The sequence below is a fragment of the Amblyraja radiata genome, chromosome 3, assembly GCF_010909765.2.
Source record: "Amblyraja radiata isolate CabotCenter1 chromosome 3, sAmbRad1.1.pri, whole genome shotgun sequence".
Lineage (NCBI taxonomy): Eukaryota > Metazoa > Chordata > Chondrichthyes > Rajiformes > Rajidae > Amblyraja > Amblyraja radiata.
The window spans coordinates 114,987,739-115,002,052 of record NC_045958.1 but is presented as its reverse complement, the minus strand read 5'-3'; the positions used below and the strand labels follow the sequence as shown (position 1 = coordinate 115,002,052).

Genomic DNA, 14,314 nt, shown 5'->3' with positions numbered 1-14,314 from the left:
GATCAGACTTTTAGTAATATAAGAGATATATATATAGTTCAAAAGTATATATATATTTAGATGCACATACGTACACATAAAACAACCAATAATAGTACAAAAAGACAAAACCAATGCCCCCCAAGTCTAGGTAGTTCAGGGCTTATTTGAGGTTGTAGTGTTTAGAAGCCTGAAGGCTGTAGGGAAGAAGCTGTTCCTGAACCTGGATGTTACAATTTTCAGGCTTGTGTACCTTCTTCCTGATGGCAGGGAAGAAATGAGTGTTTACTTTTGAACTATGTTTTGTTTGTTATCTGAAGGCTTATTAGTTTTGAAATGTGACGGTGTGTGTGACTTGCTTTCAGAACAACATGAGTCTCTTGCACATTGCAGCAGAGAGAGATGACTGTGCCTTGGCCTCGATGCTTATTGATGCTGAAGCTGATTGCAATTGTCAAAATAATGTAAGTGCCACTGCGAGAAAAGGAGAAATTGCAAATCCTACAATAATGCTCAGTCCTCTAATCTTATTTTATGGACTCTCTTACAGAGAAAAGAATCACCCCTTCACTTTGCTGTTAAGTACAGGCATATGGCAGTTGCACAGCTCTTTGTGGAATCAATGTGTGATGTTAACATTTTAGATGAGGTGAGTTTTTAAAAATTGATAATTAGAGTCATAGAGTCATACATCACGGAAACAGCTTTGGCCCAACTTTCCCACACCGACCAACATGTCCCATCTACGTTTGTCCAAACTGCCCGCGTTTGCCCCATATCCCTCTAAACCCGTCCTACCCATGTACCTCTCTAAATGTTTCTTAAAAGTTGAGATAGTACCTGCCTCAATTACCACCTCCGGCAGCTCGTTCCGCACACCCACCGCTCTTTGCATGAAAAAGTTACACCTCGGGTTCCTATTAAATCTTTCCCCCTTCACTCTAGACCTATGTCCTCTGGTTCTCAATTCTCCTACTGCAGACTGAGAAAGGAAAGCGAAACGTCGCCCATTCCTTCTCTCCAGAGATGCTGGCTGTCCCGCTGAGTTACTTCATCATTTTGTGTCTATCTTCGGTGTAAACCACAAAAATGAGACTATCACCAAGGCACCTTGGTTGGCGCGGAGGAGTTGGGCCGAAGGACCCATTTCTGTGTTGTATAGCTCTATGATTCTATGACTGTAGATTCCTAATTAATTTTTCATGCATCACAAAAACAACCTACCTTGGGAAGTACGAAAATGAATGGACTAATCCCTTGATGCCCATGGCTCTGTGCCTATTACATGTGGCCCTTTGATGCCCTTGGCTCTGTGCCGACTACATAGAAACATAGAAAATAGGTGCAGGAGGAGGCCATTCAGCCCTTCGAGCCAGCACCGCCATTCATTGTGATCATGGCTGATCGTCCCCTATCAATAACCCGTGCCTGCCTTCTCCCCATATCCCTTGACTCCACTAGCCCCTAGAACTCTATCTAACTCTCTCTTAAATCCATCCAGTGATTTGGCCTCCACTGCCCTCTGTGGCAGGGAATTCCATAAATTCTCAACTCTCTGGGCGAAAAAGTTTTATCTCACCTCAGTCTGGACTCGCCCAACATTGGGAACATTTTTCCTGCATCTAGCTTGCCCAGTCCTTTTATAATTTTGTATGTTTCTATAAGATACCCCCTCATCCTTCTAAACTCCAGTGAATACAATGTGGCCCCTTGATGCCCATGGCTCTGTGCCCATTACATGTGGCCTTTTGATGCCCATGGCTCTGTGCCGACTACATGTGGCCCTTTGATGGACTCGTGTGCATCCTTGCCCCTTGTTTCCTGCTGTTGATCTTACCATTGAAACCATCTCAGTGCCTGTGTGATTTTGTTGTTGATTATTAGCAAAGCAAAGAGAGAAATAATAAATGCACGAGCTCAATGGCTCAATAGTTCAATGGTTCAATGTTCAATGCTGCTTTATTTGTCACATGCGCAACTACACAGTGACATTTATTTTGCATATATTACACAAAATGGCGCCGCTATTTTTGGCGCCATTATTCAAAGTCTCAAGACCGGTCGGGTTGGCGCGCTCGATGTACTGAAGCTGTTCCCGCCAACCAACGTCCCTCTCCTCTCCTCGCCCGGCCATCTTGGTGTCTGGGGGCGCCTCCTGCAGCCATCCTTGAAGGTGCCGGAGGCATTACCCCGGTTCACCCTCCCTCCGGCCCTTGCTCCTCAGGTCCGACATCTCCAGCTCCCTCCCGGTCCCACTAACAACCTTCAGGCAAGGTCCCGCCGTTGACGAGCCTTCAGATGGGTTCCGTGTCACGCCGACCGATGAGCCTTCGGACGGGTTCCTTGTTATAAACCCCAAAAATAATAATTTAAAACCATTCTGTTAAGATAATTTTTCGTTGTTTCTCCAGAGAAACCAGAATCCATTGCACCTGGCAGCAGAGCTGGGAAGAGCCGATCTGGTGGAACTTCTCCTGAAAGCAAACACTGACCTGAAACAGATGGACAAGGTTCGTTGTCTGAAACTGTGTGGGGGTTTAAGTGGATGTGCGTAATACTGAGATGTGGCTGGGGTGGCATGCTGGAGTTCACCATGGAAAGTGTCCAATGTTTCATTGACAACTTCCAGAAATGGTGTGAATGCTCGAGCACCACTCCTGTTACCCACAGAGTAATAAATATGGAGGAAGCGAATGGCATGTTGGCCTTCATAACAAGAGGAGTTGAGTATAGGAGGAAAGAGGTCCTTCTGCAGTTGTACAGGGCCCAAGTGAGACCGCACCTGGAGTATTGTGTGCAGTTTTGGGCTCCAGATTTGAGGACATTCTTGCTATTGAGGGAGTGCAGCGTAGGTTCACAAGGTTAATTCCCGGGATGGCGGGACTGTCATATGCTGAGAGAATGGAGCGGCTGGGCTTGTATACACTGGAATTTGGCCTACATTGTCACAGTTTAGTTTAGAGATACAGCGCGGAAATAGGCCGTTTCAGCCCACCGACCAGCGATCCCCGCACATTAACACTATCCTATACCCACTAGGGACAATTCACCAAGCCAATTAACTGACAAACCTGTACGTCTTTGGAATGTGGGAAGAAACCGAAGATCTCGGAGACAACCCAAGCAGGTCACAGGGAGAATGTACAAACTCTGTACAGACAGCAGCCGTAGTCGTGATCGAACCCGGGTCTCCGGTGCTGCATTCGCTGTAAGGCAGCAACTCTACCGCTGCACCACCGTGCCGATCTATCTGCACATAATCCGCGCCCCTCCATTCCCTACATATGCATATGCTATCCAAAACCCTCTTAAATGCCACTGTCAAATCTGCGTCCACCCTGACAGCTCATTCCAGGCACTTATCACCCTCTCTGCAAAGAAAAACGCCCCGCACATCTCCTTTAAACTTTGCTCTTCTCACCTTTAAGCTATGCCCGCTCGTATTTGATCTTTCCATCCTGGGTAAAAACGTTCTGACTGTCTACCCTGTCTACGCCTCTCATAATTTTTTATATTTCGATCAGGTTTCCCCGCAAACCTCTGGTGTTCCAGAGAAAACAATCCAAGTCTGTTCAACCTTTCCTTGGAGGTAATACTCCCTAATCCAGGTGTCATTCTGGCAAAACTCCTCTGGACCCTTTCCAAAGCCTCACCAACCTTCCTGTAATACCAAACATTTACCTGTGAAATAAATCAGTATTTAAAAAAAATTAAAACCTATGACAGAGGCAAATATTTTTTTGAAGTGATAAATTAGCCCCCCTTCAATGCCCAGAATCGAGATCCGAAATGACAATGAAAAAGGGTCGCTTGAGGCGTACGGGCCGCGCGGGGCCAGTCCCACTTCAAAGCGCGGAGGCGTATGGAGTTGTGCGGGGCTGGTCCCGACATCGCGCAGGGCTCCGAAAATCCCGCTCTGTCCGAAATTTCGCGCGCCAACGGCCTGTCGGCCCGCAAGCGCATTGAGGGCGTACGCAGCGTCTTGATGTCGTACACAGCGTCTTGGCGGCGTACGCCTAGCGCGTGCCGTTGCGCGATGGCGTCACCGCCCGCGTGGCGTTGCATGATGACGTCACCGCCCAACGCCGTGCGACGCCCAAATTCAGTCGGCCCGCCTCCTGCCCAGCTGATTGGTAAGTATGACGCAAAATACGCGTGAACTTACTCCAGCGCCTTGTGTCTATAACAGTATTTAAGTTGTTTATTTTCTACCAATATTATTAGAAAAAATTGCTGTAATGATGCTTGTAAAGGTTGTGATGCCGATAATTTACTGCAAGTCCAGGAAATTTCATGTCCCGATCCAAGATCGTGGCCGACTAGGAAAAGGGGAGATGCAGCGAGACCTGGGTATCATGGTACACCAGTCATTGAAAGTGGGCATGCAGGTGCAGCAGGCAGTGAAGAAAGCGAATGGTATGTTAGCTTTCATAGCAAAAGGATTTGAGTATAGGAGCAGGGAGGTTCTACTGCAGTTGTACAGGGTCTTGGTGAGACCACACCTGGAGTATTGCGTACAGTTTTGGTCTCCAAATCTGAGGAAGGACATTATTGCCATAGAGGGAGTGCAGAGAAGGTTCACCAGACTGATTCCTGGGATGTCAGGACTGTCTTATGAAGAAAGACTGGATAGACTTGGTTTATACTCTCTAGAATTTAGGAGATTGAGAGGGGATCTTATAGAAACTTACAAAATTCTTAAGGGGTTGGACAGGCTAGATGCAGGAAGATTGCTCCCGATGTTGGGGAAGTCCAGGACAAGGGGTCACAGCTTAAGTATAAGGGGGAAATCCTTTAAAACCGAGATAAGAAGAACTTTTTTCACACAGAGAGTGGTGAATCTCTGGAACTCCCTGCCACAGAGGGTAGTCGAGGCCAGTTCATTGGCTATATTTAAGAGGGAGTTAGATGTGGCCCTTGTGGCTAAGGGGATCAGAGGGTATGGAGAGAAGGCAGGTACGGGATACTGAGTTGGATGATCAGCCATGATCATATTGAATGGCGGTGCAGGCTCGAAGGGCCGAATGGCCTACTCCTGCACCTAATTTCTATGTTTCTATGTTTCTAAGATATTTACTTCAATTTCATGTTCTGCAGCAAGGCAAGACTCCACTGGAAGTGGCATCAAGAGTCAATCACATCATTATTGTGGACATGCTCATCAAAGCAGAAAGATATTATGCATGGAAGGAGGTGAGGAATTACTTTGTGCGTGGCACTCACTAGAAACAAAGCTCTCGATAATGTTTTAATTTCTCCAAAAAGAAATACTTTTGGAGGAACAGCAGATCAGGCAACGTCTGAGGAAGGAAATAATAGACAATATTTCTGGTTAGGCTCCCCCATCATCCCCCCACTGTAACTCACCTGAACCTCCGACCACTCCCCTGCCCCCCCCCCCCCACTGACCGCTACCCCTACCCTTGTTGTGTCTTCACCATCCCCCCTGACCTCCCCATTTCTGATACGGAACAGTCTGTCCTCAACAGAGGCCTCACCTTCGTTCCCCTCCATCCAACCTCAAGGGGTTCCGTGTCAGCCACCATGTAGAGCTTTTCTCCCATCGCCTCCGCCTCCGTGCCTTTTTCTTCAGGACGGAGTCCTCACAACCCTGTGATGACCCCTCCTCCCGTCTACACCGGTCCCCGTCCTCTTGGACACCCTCCGACAGCCTTCTACCTTCTCTAGACTTTTCCATTTCTAACTGCCGGCGTGACATCAACCATCTTAACTTTTCAATTTTCTACTCTAACCTCACCCCCTCCGAACATACAGCCCTCGACTAAGCTGTCTAAAGAAAGGTCCCGACCCAAAACATCATCCATCCTTTTTCTCCAGAGATGTTGCCGGTCCCGCTGAGTTACCCCAGCGCTTTATGTCCATCTTCAGTGTAAACTAGCATCTGCAGTTCTTTCCTACACATTTCTGGTTAGGTCCCTTCTTCATACTAAATTTCTATTTTATTCACTTTTGTTTCCTCGGCATTTAATTATATATTTTCTCTGTTACTCTTGTTAAGTAAGTAAGTTTATTGGCCAAGTATTCACATACAAGGAATTTGCTTTGGTGCTCCACCTACAAGTAACAGCATGACATACAGTACAAACTGTGTGATAGACTGAGTTACATCCACAGCCCTCTGCAATTTCTTGTTGTATTGGACAAAGTTGTGGGCAAACCAAGCTGTGATGCTTCCTAATAGGATGTTTTCTGCAGGTGCATCTGTAAAAGTTATGAAGGCTTCTTGAATAATATAAATCTTACTGCAGTTTATGCTGGAGTATTTACCTAGTTAAAATATGACGGTATTTTTATTCAGCAATAAACATTCAGTTTAGTTTAGCAATATATACGATAGAAACAGGCCCTTCAGCCCATCGAGTCCAGGCTGATCATTGATCACCCCTCACGCTAGTTCTATGTTATCTCACTTTCTCATCCAATCCTTCACATTAGGGACCATTTTTACAGTACCAATTAACCTAAAAACCGGCATGTCTTTGGGATGTGGGAGGAAACTGGAGCACCTGGATGAAACCCACGCGACTCCAGGGAGAACGTGCAAACTCCACACAGGCAGCAAGCAAGGCCAAAATCGAACATGGACCTCTGGCTCTGTGAGGACCTTCCAGTTGCCCCACTGTGTCGCCATTTTGAGCTGATAACTGATTCTCGGCTGGGCAATTCAAGAATAAATATTCTATCAATGTTATCAATTTAACCTACTTGTTTCCCCAGTCCCCTCTCACCCCACTCCACCTCTCTCCAAATCTGACAGCCTTTATCAGTCAGGACTCTACACTCATTTGTTGAAACAAGGAAGTGTACAAAATCATGAGGGGTAGATTGGGCAGATGCACAGAATCTCTTGCCTAGAGTATGGGAATTGAGGACCAGAGGACATAGGTTCAATGTGAAGGAGAAAAGATTTAATAGGAATCTCAGGGGTAACTCTGAGGTCGTTGAGGCTGGGACTATCCCAACGTTTAAGAAACAATTAGACAGATACTTGGATAGGACAGGTATGGAGGGATATGGACCAAATGCAGGCAGGTGGGACTAGTGTAGCTGGGACACGTTGGCCGGTGTGGGCAAGTTGGGCTGAAGGGCCTGTTTCCACACTGTGTCACTCTATGACTTTGCAAATGCTGGTTTACAAAGACACCAAGTGCTGGAGTAACTGGACGGGTCTTGGAAGGGTCCTATCCATGATGCAGCTCCAGAGATGCTCCCTGACCCGCTGAGTTACTCCAGCACTGTGTTTAAGAAGGAACTGCAGATTCTGGAAAATCGAAGATAGACAAAAGTGCTGGAGAAACTCAGCGGGTGCAGCAGCATCTATGGAATGAAGGAAATAGGCTTCGCTCCATAGATGCTGATGCACCCGCTGAGTTTCTCCAGCACTTTTGTCTACTCCAGCACTTTGTGCCTCTTCACTAGTTTGACAGCAAAGGTTAGAAATAACCCCAACAAACCAGAATGTCTGGTTGAACCGATTTTCAAGCTTCTGTTTCTCAGCAACCAAGAATGTATGTCAATACATCGCTCTGAATGTATGGCCACTCCTTAATCCTTGTGCCTGCATTGTTTCAGTACAGTGGCTTGGGTTTCCTCTCTATTCTGCTAAGTTTCTTTGTACTTGTGCTATCCAAACTCTGTGTAATGTCGGGGAAACTGCATCCATTTAAAGTCGGAATGCATTCACCACACACTGAGTTTCCACAACGTTTTGCTACAGTTTTTAAATCATTTATAAAGAGCAAGGCTCGCCACAAAACTCTCCCTGTCTCCAGTGTGTACTTTGGCCCTGGTGCTGTTTCATCGTGATAAGCGCATGTTTAGCTGTATTAATCAAACTATAGCCAGTTATGTTGAATATACACGTTTTTAAATGTGTCTTGGAGTCATAGCGTGATACAGTGTGAAAACAGGCCCTTCAGCCCAACTCGCCCACACCGGCCCAGCTACACGTATCCCACCTGCCCACATTTGGTCCATATCCCTCCAAACCTGTCCTATCCACATGCTGACCGCCGGCTGCGGAAGCCACGGGGAATCCGTCTCCGTGGGAAATATCGGCTCGGCAGGCCGATTAACTTCGAACTAGTCCGGCCAGGAGCGTCTTCGGACGTTTCTTTGCCGGATAGAGCATCTCATGGGGAGATGCTCCACCTGATACTCCAAGGAAGGGAGTAATATCAGCGCGGGTATTCGGGGCCCGCGATAGCGCCTGGTACAGGGCTGCATTATATCTCCTTCTCTGAGGAGGGGAGCGTAGGCAGTCAGTGTGTGACTGACTCCAAATTCAGAAGTATGTCCATGAAACATACTGGAGTGCATGCGTGAGGTCAGAATTCTGCCATGGCATTAATGGCAGCCATGGCATCTGCCATGGATATCCACGCAAACGGAGGAGCCGCTGCAAGGAAAAGTTGGCTTCCAGCCTATGGCAGAAAACCTGGAGCTTAGTAAGCATCTATGACCTCACGTCACATCATTACAGAGTGGCGGCAGTGAACAGCGCTATCTAAGGAGCGCGAGGCCAGCGATGTCCAGCTGCCGAATCTTCTCTTTGGAGAGGGCCAGAGGCAGTCCAGTCCTTCCGGTATACTGCATTGGCATCGGAAAGGAGCAGGATTCGGAGTCACTAGCACGTGCAGCCTGTTTGGGGAATGAGCATACCAACAGAGCATCGACTTGCACAGCTAGTCCTGGCGGCTGCTGAAGGAAGCAACCAGACAAACCCAACTCAGAGTGAGTGCCAAGTCTTGGGCATCTATGCCAGACAAGATTGCGACTCGTCACAGTCAAAGGCATGTCAGGCAGCAGCTCCTGGTTCAGGGTTGCAAATTTCCTCCCACTCAAATGACGGAGTGGTAGAAAGAGTGATACAGGAGTATGCACGTGTGCCCGAAGCAACGCCTGGTTCAGGGTTGCCATTCCTCCCACTCGGTTGAGCGCAGTGATGGAGATGGTGCTAAAATACATGCACACATGCCTGAGGCAGCTCCTGGTTCAGGTTGCATAGGTCCTCCCATTCGGATGTATAAAGGATGAAAATGGAGCCATATATATTATAAGACCATGGGAGATGGTATCGCAAAACATGCTTGGTACAAGGCATGCACAGACAAATTGAGGATATGGATGGTGATACCTGGTTCAGGTACAATTACGCCCACTTTAAAAAGAGTGTCTAAGGTTAGTATGGATTAACTCCAAACAGGAACCCGAATATGACTATGTGCCGGGGTCCCATGCTTAATGCATAATACACGACAATCGCATGAGGGAAAGTGGTGCTTTGCCTCTAAAATTGCTGCTCCGTCTGAGACGGACTAGCCACTACAAGAAAAGTTGGTCAGCAGCATCAGCGATCTAATGGAAATGACAACATGGACAGAGTCTGCGAATGAAATTTCGCTGGAACTCCAGCAAAGGTAAGGAGACATGGAGTTAGAGACACTGGTAAGTAGGTCTCATTATTCACCTCCATGAAAGTTAACTATGGTGGACGAACAGTATTCAGCATTGCTCCACGAGCTTTCGTTAGAAAATCTGCAGTTATATTACAAACTGATGCTAGTGCTCAAAGATGGGAAATTACTAATACCATCTCTCGTTACAGAGGTGATGGGATTTGCATGAGTTACCAATTCTTCAGTTATATGGTATCAACTACCTATAGACACTAGGTGCATTCTATGGGTTAAAGGTTTTGTGCGAAAATGCATAATCTGCATGCTCAAATCCAAGTTGATAGATTTGTTAATCACATGGGTGCAATCAAGTCAAAGTATCCGGTGATAGTTTACCTAACCACATTTGGCACTGGTGCATCATCACGTAAAACCAATGCCAAAACAGAATGGATGTTGGATCACTAAGTATTAATGACTTGGTGGCCCATGGAACACTAGATCGAGTGTTTGCATCCAGGCTCAATCATCAGTTGCAGTAACAGAAGGAAAAAAAAAAAAAAAAAAGTGGCACGGCAGTGGCGATAGATGCATGCTCGCTACGCTGTCTTCCTCAATATTGCCTCATCAGTCGGGTTGCAAAATATTCAGCAAAATGCCGCTTCAGTCATTTTTGTAGTGACTGGCCTATGCAGCCATAATTCCCACTGATATTGGGAATTATTATAGAACCTTATATGGTTATTTCTAACATAGAATTGCTGGTTCAGCCCGTGACTCGGGCAACCACCCAATGCATGAAAATCAATTCATTGACTTACAGACCCTGAATAGACTGTTCCTGCGGCTCGGATTGTTAGGCCGAACCATGGACGTGCTCACTGCAGATTGCAGGGAAGCTGCGACTAGACAGGATGGTTACATCTGCAGAGGAAATAACAATTTATGTTCATGGCTTAGTCAAGCGGAGCAGACCAGGGGCATCAGGTCTCAAACTAGATTTTGGACATACCACATGGACCTTCGGTTGTGTGTGATCACATCTACTACAATACGTGAAGGTCACTGGAGCCTTAAGGGCACTGATCTAGCAATGTTTGTTAGTTACATAAAACCTCATAAGAAGGTATCAGTACAGACCATCTCCAGGTGGTTAAACGAGTTCTGGCTTGTGCAGGAGTGAACACTGACATTTTCAAATCTCACTCCACCAGGGCTGCAACAGTTTCAGCAGCAGGGTTATGGACGTTCCGCTGGACCACATCCTAGCGACTGCAAGATGGTCAAACGAACGATCTTTTCAAACATTTTTATAACAAACCCATTGCCAGACCGGGGGTATTTGCCAACTCTATTTTTTAGTTCTGTTTATAGTTTCCTCCCGGATGAGAGGGGTTACTATTGTCATTTTGTTCATTAAAAAGCATCAGCATGTCTAAATCTATATCATGTCTGAATGCATTATTAATGTTCACTCATCCTTGGTCAATTGATGCAGTGAGTGATGTATGGACTCGTTCCATGGCATGAAATCACAGAGCTTTGAAATCTTCACGTAGTCACTCACTTGACTCTGAAGTAAAATAGTAAGATTAAACGAGAATTTACCAGTTTGAAGTTTGATCTTTATTTTATAAGGAGTTACGTTGAGGGATTACGTGCCCTCCGCTCCCAACCCTCTCTCATAAAGATCAGCTGGTAGTTCTAGTTTTTTCGAATCTTACTATTTCAGTTCATCAACTGTTATCTGTGATTTCACACCGCTGCTTTGAAGATTGACGCTCATGTGGGCTGACGGCCTTCTTCACATAATCCCTCAACGTAACTCCTCATAAAATAAAGATCAAACTTCAAACTGGTAAGTTCTCGTTTAATCTTACTATTTTAGATGATCAGCCATGATCAAATTGAATGGCTCGAAGGAACAAATGGCCAACCCCTGCACCTATTTTCTACGTTTCTATGCTTAACTGTGGCCGATCTAAGTTCTGCCACAGTTAACCCTTGGTACAGACGCACCCGAGACATGTGGGGCGGGTGACTTTCCTCCACCGACCTTGTATTCAAAATGGGCATAGATTGCATAGAGCTCACCTTGCTGCAAAATTATGGGCACATTAATGAAACAGCACAACAAATTAATATACAGTAAGGAGTAATACCATAATTTATTATTTATACTAGGCAACAGACCACAAGACCTGAATAGAGTGGATGTGGAGGATGTTTCCACTAGTGGGAGAGTCTAGGACCAGACGCTATATTCTCAGAATTAAAGGATGTTCCTTTAGGAAAGAGATAAGGAGGAATGTTGTTAGTCAGAGGGTGGTGAATCTGTGGAATTCATTGCCACAGATGGCTGTGGAGGCCACGTCAATGGATAGATTCTTGATTAGTACGGGTGTCAGGGGTTATGGGGAGAAGGCAGGAGAATGGGATTAGGAAAGAGAGATAGATCAGCCATGATTGAATGGCGGAGTAAAATTGATGGGCCGAATGGTCAAATTCTGCTCCTATCAAGAGTCAAGTCAAGTCAAGAGAGTTTATTGTCATGTGACCCAGATAGGACAATGAAATTCTTGCTTGCTACAGCACAACAGAATATTGTAATCAAAAATACAGAACAGTTCAGCTCAATATACACATAAATAAGCAGATAAAGTGCAATAGGCTGTTACAGTTCATGGTCTGTTTGTTGGAGAGTTTAATAGCCTGATGGCTGTGGCGAAGAAGCTGTTCCTGAACCTGGATGTAACAGATTTCAGGCTCCTGTGCCTTCTACCTGATGGTAGCAGAGAGATGAGTATGTGGCCAGGATGGTGTGGGTCCTTGATGATGTTGGCTGCCTTTTTGAGGCAGCAACTGCGATAGATTCCTTAGATGGTGGGGAGGTCAGAGCCGATGATGGACTGGGCAGTGGTCACAACTTTCTGCATCCTTTTATGCTCCTGGATGCTCAAGTTGCCGAACCAAGCCACGATGCAACCAGTCAGCATGCTCTCTACTCTTTGACATACCGACTCTCCGTAATCTTCTCAGGAAGTAGAGGCGCTGATGTGCTTTCTTTATAATTGCATCAGTGTGCTGGGACCAGGAAAGATCTTCGGAAGTGTGCACGCCCAGGAATTTGAAGTTCTTGATCCGTTCCACCAACGGATATCAATGGGATTGTGGGTCCCCATCCTACCCCTTCCAAAGTCCACAATCAGTTCCTTGGTTTTGCTGGTGTTGAGAGCCAGGTTATTGTGCTGGCACCATTTGGTCAATCGGTCGATCTCACTTCTTTACTCTGACTCGGCCCCATCAGTGATTCATCTCACAACAGTGGTGTCGTCAGCGAACTTGATGATGGAGTTCGTACTATGTCCGGCTACGCAGTCATGAGTATAGAGTGAGTACAGCAGGGGGCTGAGCACACAGCCTTGAGATTGTTGCTGATTGTGCTGATTGTTGTCGAGGATGACACATTTCCACCAATACGGACAGATTGGTCTGTGGATGAGGAAGTCAAGGATCCAATTGCAGAGGGGTGCGCAGAGACCCAGATCTGAGAGCTTGGTAACCAGCTTGGAGAAGAAGAAGGGTCAGTCTAAAGAAGGGATTTGACCAGAAATGTGTAGAAACGAACTGCAAATGCTGGTTTATACTGAAGATATACAGACACAGTGCTGAATATCTATTAATATACAACCGATAGTGAACAATAACATACATTTGCCTCAAGTGTATCAGATAATTGACTTTATAAAGATCAATCTGGATACCACAAGCCAGTATTTTGAGGTAGTGTGAACTTTTAAGTCCCTTTCCTGCACTTGAAAATAATCCAAAAGTATGAGAGAAGATAGTTGTGCGGCACGGTGGCGCAGCGGTAGAGTTGCAGCCTTACAGCGCCAGAGACCCGGGTTCGATCCTGACTGCGGGTGCTGTCTGTACGGAGCTTGTACGTTCACCCCGTGACTGCGTGGGTTTTCTTCGGGTTTCATCCGACTTTCCAAAGATGTACAGGTTTACAGGTGAATTGGCTTTGGTGAAATTGTAAATTGTCCCCAGCATGTAAGACAGTGTTAGTGTACTGGGTGATTGTCGGGCGGCATGGACTCATTGGTCTGAAGTGCCTGTGTCTTTAAACATAAACTAAAATGGTGAGTAGTGGAGGAAGCAACTGCAGATGCTAGTTTACACCGAAGAAAGATGCAAAATGCTGGAGTGACTCAGCGGGACAGGCGGCATCTCCGGAGAGAAGGAATGGGTGATGTTTCAGGTCTCGAACTAAAGTGGTGGTGTGTGTGTACTGCAGGGCATTTGGGATCTTGGTGCAGCTGATAAAATATATTGTGAAAGAACAGAGTTGTCTCGATCCTTTCAAACAGGTCAGATCTGGTTTCTGTAATTGAACTAGAAGGCTGGGCTGGGCTTAATTGATCTGCTGGCTCCAGGTGGAATTGTTTGAAGATATAAAAGGAACACGAGGCTCTTCCTGAGCCAACTAACCTCTGCAGGAATGTAGGAAGGGGTGATGGTTTTAAAACCAAAGATAAATGTGGTTTAGGTTTATTATTATCATGTGTACCGAGATACAGTGAAAAGCATTGTTTGTATACTATCCCAACAGATCAGATATACCTAGGGGTGCCAACCGTCCCATTTTAGCCGGGACATCCTGTATATTGGGCTAAATTGGTGTGTCCCGTATGGGACCGCCCTTGTCCCGTATTTGACTGCTACTACTTGGGTCGAGGGGACTGTCGGGTCGGAGCGCCGCGTCCTGCTCCGCCTCACCCGTCCCGACGTAGTGCAGCCCATGGAGTGCAGCAGCAGCAGCGCCTCGCCCGTGGCCCCATCAGTCGGCAGCCCGGCCAGCTGTCCGACCTTCGGATCTTCGCTTACCGCCGACACCACCACCCCTCCTTCTC

General features: G+C 46.4%; 1 protein-coding gene across 1 annotated transcript in view; it reads left to right on the top strand.

Moving 5' to 3' along the window:
- The window catches only part of ankdd1b (ankyrin repeat and death domain containing 1B), a 78,710-nt gene that overhangs the window by 44,594 nt on the left and 19,802 nt on the right, over window positions 1–14,314 (top strand). Inside the window, exons 9-12 of the mRNA XM_033018632.1 lie at window positions 345–443; window positions 530–628; window positions 2,391–2,489; window positions 5,077–5,172. Coding sequence (XP_032874523.1) covers window positions 345–443; window positions 530–628; window positions 2,391–2,489; window positions 5,077–5,172 — 393 coding nt within the window. The remainder of the gene's footprint in view (window positions 1–344; window positions 444–529; window positions 629–2,390; window positions 2,490–5,076; window positions 5,173–14,314) is intronic.